Genomic DNA, 10232 nt, shown 5'->3' on the forward strand with positions numbered 1-10232 from the left:
GGGAGGCCTTTAGTGTCTGAATTCTGCTGGTCTGTAAATCTCATACTGTATATTATGTGTATGTTTTATGTTATGTTTATTAATATTTATGTTGAATAATTCTCAGTTCATCAACAGTTTGGTATTTATAAAGTTCTGCAGCTGATTCAGGTTTTGTACTAAATATACTATAAATATAGTATGAGACTGTATGGAAATGATTGTTAAATGTGTAGATGCAGGCCTGACCTCTTGATTGAATCGCATGAACATGAAGATTCAAATGAATTGGCTATTTTATTTGAATGTATGAAGTTTCATAAAAAAATTTAAATAAACCAAAACATTAACTGTGATGTTGCATAAAGAGACGCAAAGCTTGTTCAGTCCATGAAGTTTAGACTCATTTTACAGTTTTATAATTCATTTATCCCACCAACATGCAAATCACAGTGCAGAGAACACACAGCACAGATCAATAAATCCAATAAATCAATGTCTCTACAGCCAATCACAGATTAGACGTTCAGGACAGGAAGTCTTTTTTTTTCTTATTTTACACTAGCAGCAGCAGTGATGACATCACAGAAATGAACTGAAACCAAACAACAGGTTTCTATTTCCTGGATGATGTCATTATTTCACTGTTTTCTGTTTTTACACATGAGCTATGACGTCATAACGTCCCACACAATGACGCCACAGAAAGAATATCATGTCGTAATGAAAATCATCTCTTCCCTGGTTACCGTAGCAACGAATGAATCAGATGCTGTAACTGGCAGTCAAATGTAAAACCAAGTGAGCAGAGAAGAAGAAACACATCCAAGAAAATAAATAAGAAAGAAATAAATAATAAAATATAAAAAAAAATCTGTTATATATCAATAAATAAATAATATCCAAAATAAAAAACAATATTGAAAAAAATCACAAAACAAAATTAAATCAGGAAGTCAAAGAGCTTTTTATCCACGAAGAAGAAAAACAACAGGGAAAGAGTTTTACAGAGAGCAGCCCGGCAGGCTGATCTGGTCTGATAGTCTGAACCATGACCAGCAGGAAACAGATCAGACACCCTCAGAGACATGGGGATATCTTCTCCCCTTTAACATTGGTCTCTTCTAGAAACATAAGCAGAGTGGTGCTGGTTCACATCCAATGCAAGATCTGGTCTGGTCTCTGGACTAATGTGAGCTGCTCTCGTAGACCTCTGGGGGACCAGAGACAACATTTGGTTCCTCCATTTCTGATTCAGTGACGAGAGGAGGACGATCTCACCGCTCAGAGGAATTTCTAGCTCGAGATGAAATATTTTGTGTAATAATTTGCATCATTCGTCTCTTCTTGTCTTTGCTTTGACTTTGTATGCAATCACTTTGTGTTTGGTGTGAACCAATAAACATTAACACAAATCATTTATTCATTATGACAGCTGATGGTCACAATATCAAAATATTCTGATTGATGATTTTACTGATGTTTTATTTCCTGTGTTTTAGGTTTTGACCATGAGACGGATCTGGACTCTGCCTCCTCAGTCGGACCACTCCTGGTCCTCGGGATCAGACTCCTCCTCTGACTCGCTGTACTCAACAGCGATGCGTCGCGACAGGATGGTGGCCACATCATTTCCTGTGGGCTCTCGTTTCTTAGCCTCCTCCTGCTCACGCTGCTCCTGAACCTTTCTCAGCTGGATGCCTGCGGACCAGGAGAGACCACAAGCTCAACCACATACCAGACAGCAGGTCAGCACACAGACACAGTAAAACAGTACGACAGCTGACCTCTGCGTATGGCAGCCAACAGGTCGCTGCGGGCGTCATTCATTGGCATGTTCAGTCCACTAGGAGGCTTCCTGCTGTCTGTCGCCAGGGGCAACGGGGGCACAACAGCTGAGGGCGGGGCCTGGCCTCCGGGCCGGGAGGGGGAGGGGGTGTAATTGGCTGGGGGAGGTGGCGGAGGGGAGGGGTTGTAGGGATGGGATAGGACGGCGCCGCCACCTAGTGGAGGAGACATTAATGGAAACCAGTGAGCTGCACACCAACCACTCATGAGTAACTAAAAAGAGGTTGACTGTTACCTTGGTTACCAGGTGGGTGCAGTGGCGTTGTCATGGCAGTGCCATGGGTGGAGCTCTTGGGGAATGCCATCTGTCCCGCTGACGACATGAGAGGTGGGGGCGGCGGAGGGGCTGGAGGGACCTGATGGTCACTGAAGAGAGATGGAAGTCAAAGGTTAAACATGGGGCACGTGATTAAAGTGTGAACTATGTGTGAATGAGTGACTGTGTACTTGGCCTGATTGGCAGAGCCAGCAAGTGGCGGCGGCTGGTGGTGGTGATGATGTGGCTGGTTGCGGCCCAGTGAGTGCTGGCGGGCGGTTGCTGTGGCGACCACAGAGGATGTTGAGGTGGGTCGGAGTGCGCGGTCCAACGACTGAGTCTGACCGCTTCCACTGGTCGCCACATGATCCTTCCCATCATGCCCCTGGGCATGATGGTGGTGGGGACTGGTGTTGAAGGAGAGGTCGTCTGACCTGGAGGAGGTGGGGGGTGGGGACAGAAGTTCAACAGGCAGTCGTCCTGCTGGGGACACTGAGGGACATTTAGTCTTCTGGAACAGCTGAAACACTGAACTAACACAGCGCGTTCACCTGTCAGGTGACATGGAGCCGTCGGAGGTGTGGTAAGGAGATGGTGTCACTCGAGCATCTGGGCGGAGCTCCTTGTCGTACGCCATCAGGTTCCACTCCTGTCGCCTGTTCCGAGCTTTACGAACCTTCACAGGAAGAACAACGCCGCTTACAAAACAAAAGGAAGAAAACAAGAGAAGACAGAGAGAAAGGACTCACCTTTTTGACCTCCCGTCCTGAAGACTCCTCCACATGCTTCTGTTCCTGGGGGATGATATGATTCTGGTTAACAGACAGAAACAGACAGAGAGATGGACAAAGACAGGGAGACAGAAACAGACAGGGACAGGAAAGAAAGAAAGAAAACCGAGGGTAGTAGGAGAGAGCAACAATCATAACAAGGGGAACATTGACTCTGCAGAAGCTACAATAGCAACTAGATAGAGGTGTGGAAGCAAATAACCACACACACACACACACACACACACACACACACACACACACACACACACACACACACACACACAAACATATATAAAAGTACACACACACACACACACACACACACACACACACATAAACAATAATTATAATAATCAATCAATAAATAAAAGTAGACAGGGATTTCACACCATTGCTGGATTTCCACATATAATAGGAGCAATAGACTGCAACCAAATTACCCCAAATGTGCACAAGCATGGTGGTTTAGAACATGTGGGATTTATCAATGCTGGTGTGCCCATGTTTGATAAATACCAATGTTTTTGTATATGCACATTAAATCTAGATTTGATTCATATGACATAATTTAGAACCTTTTCTATGCACTGTTGATAAATGAGGACCCTGGACCAGAGCGACAACAGATAGCCCAATAGGCCAACGCCCAGCTGGTGGCCCCTGCCTGGGGCGCTGTTGGTTGTCAATTTGCCATTTGAAATTTGTTCAACATGCCCTGTTGAACAAACCTTCTGTCGTCTCTTCTCTTTGCGTTTGTTCTCGGTGGCCTGCAGCATCTTTTCCCTCCACAAGCTGAAGAAGTAAGACGGGTCGGTGTAGAACTTGAGACCATCTTTCTTATCGTCCCTTCAACACACACATTTAAAGTTTTCATTAATTTCATTAAATGTTACTTTAAAAAACAAAAGACTGACCTGGAGGGTGTCAAGGTGACCTGTAGGGTGTCAGGATGTGGAGGGGTGGTGGTTTACACTGACCTGTAGGGTGTCGGGTAGTTGAGGGGTGGTGGTTTAAACTGACCTGTAGGGTGTCGGGTAGTTGAGGGGTGGTGGTTTAAACTGACCTGTAGGGTGTCGGGTAGTTGAGGGGTGGTGGTTTAAACTGACCTGTAGGGTGTCGGGTAGTTGAGGGGTGGTGGTTTAAACTGACCTGTAGGGTGTCAGGTCATTGAGGGGTTTAAATTGACCTATATAGTTTCAGGAAGTTGATGGGTGAAAACTGACCCGTAGGTTGTTGTGAAATTAAACTGACCTGTAGGGTGTCAGCATGTTGATGGATTTAAACTGACCTATCAAGTGTCAGGATGTGGAGAGGTGGTGGTCTAAATTGACCTGTACAGTGTCAGGTCATTGAGAGGTTGACACTGCCTTGCATGGTGTCAGGTTGTTGACCTGTAGGGTGTTGAACTTGGTTAAAACTTACCGGTAAGGTGTCAGGATGTTGAGGGGTGGTGGTTTGTCGCATTGTTGGTACATTTCCAGAACTGGGTTGAGGATGGAGTTCCGTGACACCACCTGTTGGTCCTGGATGGTACTGCTCCTGAAAGCCTTCCTCATGTTGATATCCTGCAGAGACACTACACCAAAAACAGTACTATTACTGCAAAGTAAGACTAGTAGGGGCAGTAGTACTAGTAGTATAATTTGTATCCAGGTAGTACTTTGAATCAGTTTACATATCTTACAAGTTTGTGAAAAGTGTTTGGTCACTTTGTCACTGTTGCCTTTAGTAGACTAATGAGCCCTCCCTAATTGACATAAAGAAAGGAGCAGAGCTCAGTGGAGGTGGACTTGAACAGACATGCTAAAACCCCAACTCTTTGTCTGCAAGTTCTTGCCTCGCGAAAATAACTCATCTTGGGATGTTCATGAATGAGGATAAAGTGGATCGTGAGACTGGGTCTAAGGATTTGACTACGGCTTATTACTGTATTCACCTTCCTCCACGGTGGAGTCCAGCTGTGTAACCTTCACAGCCAGCAGGTCTACTCGCTCCTGCAGGTTGTTCATCCTCAGGTAGAAACTGTTGGCCTCTGTGAACAGCTCACTGAAGATGTCCTCTGCATGACGACCTGCAGAACATCAAGACAAATAATAATATAGAGCTCCATTGATGATGGCTTTGTAGAGTCGGCAGTCATGCGCGTAACTCAGGGTTACAGGGTTGGGTTCGGGGTTCTGGATTAGATTCAGAGTTCGTTGAGCCTGCTTTCTGGAATACACCCCAGCACTCACTGAGTCCTCCGAGCTGTTTGATGACAGCAGCCAGGGTGCTGTTGGTGACACACTCCAGCTCACTGGCGACCCCATCCGGCAGGGCGCCACGACACAAGTGTCTGGGTTCAATGATCCGCTTCACCAGAGGCATGGCTAACCTGGAGAGACACAGTGAATAGACAGATGAAGGGACGGAAGGAGGGACAGACAGACAGACAGACAGACAGACAGACAGACAGACAGACAGACAGACAGACAGAAAGAAAGACAGACAAACATGTTTAATCCCAAACTGGGAAATTATTTTTGTTCCAGCAGCCAGTTATCCAAAACAACTGTAAATGTACAATGTATTTATCACACTAGATGTAGCTATAGAATACACATTATAAATAATAGGATGCAATATACTATAAATATACCAGACTACAACTATATATATATATATATATAAGTAGTATAGTGCTAAGCCTACAACTGGCAGTTGATTTGTACGAGTTTGGGCTAAAAGTGAACAAGGGCAGGTTGTTCCATTTGAACCCCCCCACTCCTCCCCCTCCACTTTCCCTCGGCTCTCCAAGTGGCCACCGTGTGACGTATGCTGTTACGTAATACGAAGGGCTGAGGGGAATCAAATGTTGAACCACTGATGGAATGCAGCCTGACTTCAGCAGCCTCCGTTCTCCAGAGTCTTCTCGGCTTTCTAGCCAGGCACCTTGGTTGGAGATGGTCTTCAGCTGGGCTCCTCCAGGTTTCAGCCTCTGCTGGTGGATGTAATCCTGATTGACACTGGGTCCCAGCTGGTAGCCCTTTCTGAGTGGGAACTGCCTCTTCCTACCGCTCACTCCAGTGGTTAGACAGGCAGGTCCACCACAACAAGGATGGCCTTCTCTGGCAGCCCATAGGCTCACACATTGGTACACCATATATAAGGCAATTCTTGGATTGCTGTCACACTACCTATGTGTTTTTATCAATTGAAAAATACTGGACAATATGCATTGCCCTCCCAGGACTTTTTAATGCTCTCTGTCCCAAATGCTCGGACAGAAATTGGGAAAAGAGCATTTGGGTATTTTGCTCCCTCGACCTGGAATTTATTGCAGAATACTCAAGGAGCTTGTCTCATTAACAGCTTTCAAATCAAGAGTAAAAGACGAAGCAGATTCTATAAGAAGGCTCCATAACTGGCTCACAGAAAGTTCCTTCATTGATTGTTCTTTTGATGTAAATCTTAGTGTTTTAAATGGTATTTGTACCATTCTTCATTTGTATGTTTGTAAACGTGTATTTGCCGCTGACTGTTTTGGCCAGATCTACATTGAAAAAGAGGTTTAATATATATGGTGATTGACGTGGGTCTGTGATGGAGAAACTATGATGGATTCCTAAAACCACATGGTCCACTAGTCTCCATGTTGTTGGTTCTTTAAACAGCTGGTTCAGGTCCAGCAGCTCCTCCTTCCTGTTGCTGTTTACCATCAAATCTGCTCTGTAAACCAACAGACCAACACTGTTCATTCACACACGGAATATCAGTTAAACTAAATATCAATATTCTCTATGTGCAATGATTTGAATGTATCCGTTCAGTTCTATGTTGCTATGGTTACCTGTGAATTATTTACATGTAAATGTACCAACGTGGGACAAATAAAGGATTCTCTCATCTTAAATGTGGACAGTCAGCTCACTAATATTATTTCATTTCCACTGACAAGAGTTTCTATGATAAATGCAGTTATTAATTGTTTGGGAGAAGGGTTGGATCTTTTTCACTCCTTTCTGGAGATGTAAGATACTTATTTATGTTGATTATGAATGTTGTTCATAATCAAGAATTCATTTTTGACAGTTTGTACCATTCTTCATTTGTATGTTTGTAAACGTGTATTTGCCGCTGACTGTTTGGGCCAGATCTACATTGAAAAAGAGGTTTATATATATATATATATATATATATATATATATATATATATATATATATATACAAACACAAACAATCAACACCACTTTCAATACCAGATACACTGATTTAAGCTGGATGAGGTCAGGTGAGCTAATTACGCTATAATAAGATCAGATAAGATCAGATAATCCTTTAATAGTCCCACAGTGCACAAATGTAAAGGATTACAGCGAGAGGAAAGAGCAACAACAAGAGGCAACAAACCAATCTCCGAGTAAGACAAACAGTTTTTAAATGAAGAAGTCAACATGATGTCACCTTGCTGTTAAGCTGCGGTCCTCACCATTTATTTAGTATGCATTAATTTATCAGAGGATTTCTTTCACCATGGTAACACAGCGAGCCCTTACATGTTGCTAGGAGACACGTGTAATCAGATTACTGTGATCAGACTTAGTGGGGTCAGTCCACTGGACCCTTGAGGACATGACGGAGATGATGTGGATCAGAGGACAGGAAGCAGAATAAAACCCAGTACCCCGTCTGTCCAGGAGCGACACTCAGTCATATCTAACTCTCTCCTGGTTTCCATGGTGAGTTGTAGTATCAGAGCTCCATTGTTGATGGCTTTGTAGAGTCGGCAGGCACGTTACTCAGAGTTTACAATCTCAGAGTCTATGGTTAGGTTCAGAGTCCGGGGTAAGGTTCAGAGTCAAGGGTTAGGTTCACAGTCCAAGGTTAGGGTCAGAGTCCAGGGTTATGTTCACAGTCCAAGGTTAGGGTCAGAGTCCAGGGTTAGTTTGAGAGTTCAGGGTTAGGTTCAGAGTCCGGGTTTAGGTTCAGAGTCCGGGGTTAGGTTCAGAGTTCAGGGTTAGGTTCAGAATCTATGGTTAGGTTCCGAGTCCAGGGTTAGGTTCAGAGTCCAGGGTCAGGATCAGAGTCCGGGGTTAGGTTCAGACTCCAGGGTTAGGTTCAGAGTCCAGGTTTAGGTTCGGAGTTTGTTGAGACTGCTTTCTGGAATACTGCCGTGCATTCTGCGCAAAAAGCGTTTCTAACAAAAATCTGAGAGGGGACTTAAACTTAGGGTTAGTTTCCATAAAACACTAAACGTTTTTCTTTTATCAATTGCTTTCCCTTTTCCATATATTGTTTTATAAGTAAACAAATATAGACACAAATATTTAGAAAAAATGTAGAAATTTATAGGCTTGAGCCTTATTACACTTGATCAGGGCTGCAGTCGTAAAGTCAATAAAGTGTTTCCTCACGTCTTCCCCCTGACCTCGAGGGAAAACATCATGAGGTGAAGGAAAGATGAGAAAGATAATCATCAGGATGTAGGAAGAACCTGACTGGAATTTCACTCAGCTACTTCATTATGATGAGACAGCTGATGACTGACAGCTGGTGATTGACTTGGGTCTGTGATGGAGAAACTATGATGGATTCCTAAAACCACATGGTCCACTAGTCTCCATGTTGTTGGTTCTATAAACAGCTGGTTCAGGTCCAGCAGCTCCTCCTTCCTGTTGCTGTTTACCATCAAATCTGCTCTGTAAACCAACAGACCAACACTGTTCATTCACACACGGAATATCAGTTAAACTAAATATCAATATTCTCTATGTGCAATGATTTGAATGTAACCGTTCAGTTCTATGTTGCTATGGTTACCTGTGAATTATTTACATGTAAATGTACCACCGTGGGACAAATAAAGGATTCTCTCATCTTAAATGTGGACAGTCAGCTCACTAATATTATTTCCTTTCCACTGACAAGAGTTTCTATGATAAATGCAGTTATTAATTGTTTGGGAGAAGGGTTGGATCTTTTTCACTCCTTTCTGGAGATGTAAGATAATTATTTATGTTGATTATGAATGTTGTTCATAATCAAGAATTCATTTTTTACAGTTTGCTGAATTTACATTTCATTATTTTAGTTTAGTTTGTTTTAATATTTGTAACATGATTGACATAAATAAATACAAATTAAATGATTATTTCTGTCCACTCACATTTATATATTATTTTTATGTCTGCAATAATAGGCATTTCTGAGGTGTGGGTCACTTAAAATGTTGCTGTCGCCGACCGCGTTATCTCCTGAAGGTCAGATGTTTCCGAGGCTGGAGGAGATATGAAAGGAAGCAGTGAAGCACTTTTCCTTAATATTTAGAGGATCCTAACCGCTCTTATCATGGCTGACACTGACGCATCCGTCAGGTAATTTGTTCCATTAGGAACCTTTCTCAGAGAAGAAGAGTTTCCCGATTGCAGCCTCGGTAGAAGTCATGACGATATGATCTTCAATCCCGTCGTAAATCCAGACGCAGTGCTTTCTATGATGGTGTGTTAATGTGATGTGTTGTTTTGGCCAGCAGATGCCACCAGAGGTCAGTGTCTCGACAGTGTAAAAGGAAGCTGAGCTTCCAGTGTTTCCATCTTTTAGTGCCTAATGAGCTGATCAATTCTAGCCAGCTAGAATTGCTTTTGAAAAAACCCTTAAATCAAGGTGATGTCCAGAGTCCGCTTGCTGTTCCTCCGTCTCTCCACCGAGAGCAGCAGAGCTCAATTCTATCGTCCACTTTCATTTTTACAGAAGTTTATTTTGGTCATGTTATGGCTGCAGCCACCGATCAGCTGATTCTAAATAGTTTGATCGGTGATCTAAATTGATCAGAAGAGCCGATGAGATGACACATTGATTCTGAATTGAAATGTTTCAATACTTGTTGGTCTGTTTTAAATCCTGCTATTAAATTAGCTCTGAAAGTGACGCTACATGTGTGTTGGCGGAGCTCTCTGGGCATCGCGGAGCTTTCAGGCCCTGTTCGGACTGTACATTTCCGTTGACGGACCATTGACGGACGGTTGACAGACCGTTGACGGACGAGGGAAGGCGTGTCTGGTTCATGGAGGAGTTGCCTTGCGGACGCAGTCAGCAGCCATTGAAATTGCTTCCTGCTAGCTGGCTAATTCAGGCTACTTCGGCTTCCTTATTATAGTGCAAAATGGGTTGTTATAACCAGAAGAGCGCTGCTATGTGTTTTAGTATTTCAGTCCCTGTATATATACACAGGAACTGATCATAAAGAATCAGCCTGTTCCCGACCACAATGATTAACCGTCGGGATCAAGTCAGACACAAAACTAACCGCCATGCTTTGTGCAGCGATTGCTGGCGATCGATTCTGCGCAGACATGCTCATCTCGAACAAGCCTTTTGTGTTGCTGTGGTGCGTCCTG

The 10232-nt window shown here is 43.5% G+C and overlaps 1 protein-coding gene across 2 annotated transcripts in view; it reads right to left on the reverse strand.

The window, feature by feature from the left end:
- Positions 1–917: 917 nt before the first annotated feature.
- LOC311010579 (actin-binding protein WASF3-like) overlaps positions 918–10232 on the reverse strand; it is an 11935-nt gene continuing 2620 nt past the window's right edge. Inside the window, exons 2-11 of one of the 2 annotated variants that reach the window (XM_084005126.1) lie at positions 5091–5230; positions 4793–4927; positions 4279–4432; positions 3585–3702; positions 2833–2877; positions 2635–2759; positions 2275–2517; positions 2072–2193; positions 1767–1982; positions 918–1680 (exon numbers count right to left, since the gene is read on the reverse strand). In XM_084005126.1, the coding sequence (XP_083861252.1) occupies positions 1517–1680; positions 1767–1982; positions 2072–2193; positions 2275–2517; positions 2635–2759; positions 2833–2877; positions 3585–3702; positions 4279–4432; positions 4793–4927; positions 5091–5223 (1455 nt within the window). In that variant the 5' untranslated portion in view covers positions 5224–5230 and the 3' untranslated portion in view covers positions 918–1516. Of the gene's footprint in view, positions 1681–1766; positions 1983–2062; positions 2194–2274; positions 2518–2634; positions 2760–2832; positions 2878–3584; positions 3703–4278; positions 4433–4792; positions 4928–5090; positions 5231–10232 lie in introns of both variants that reach the window. The other variant, XM_084005125.1, reaches the window with a different exon arrangement.

Source organism: Eutrigla gurnardus, assembly GCF_963514095.1.
Source record: "Eutrigla gurnardus genome assembly, chromosome: 3".
Taxonomy (NCBI): Eukaryota; Metazoa; Chordata; class Actinopteri; order Perciformes; family Triglidae; genus Eutrigla; species Eutrigla gurnardus.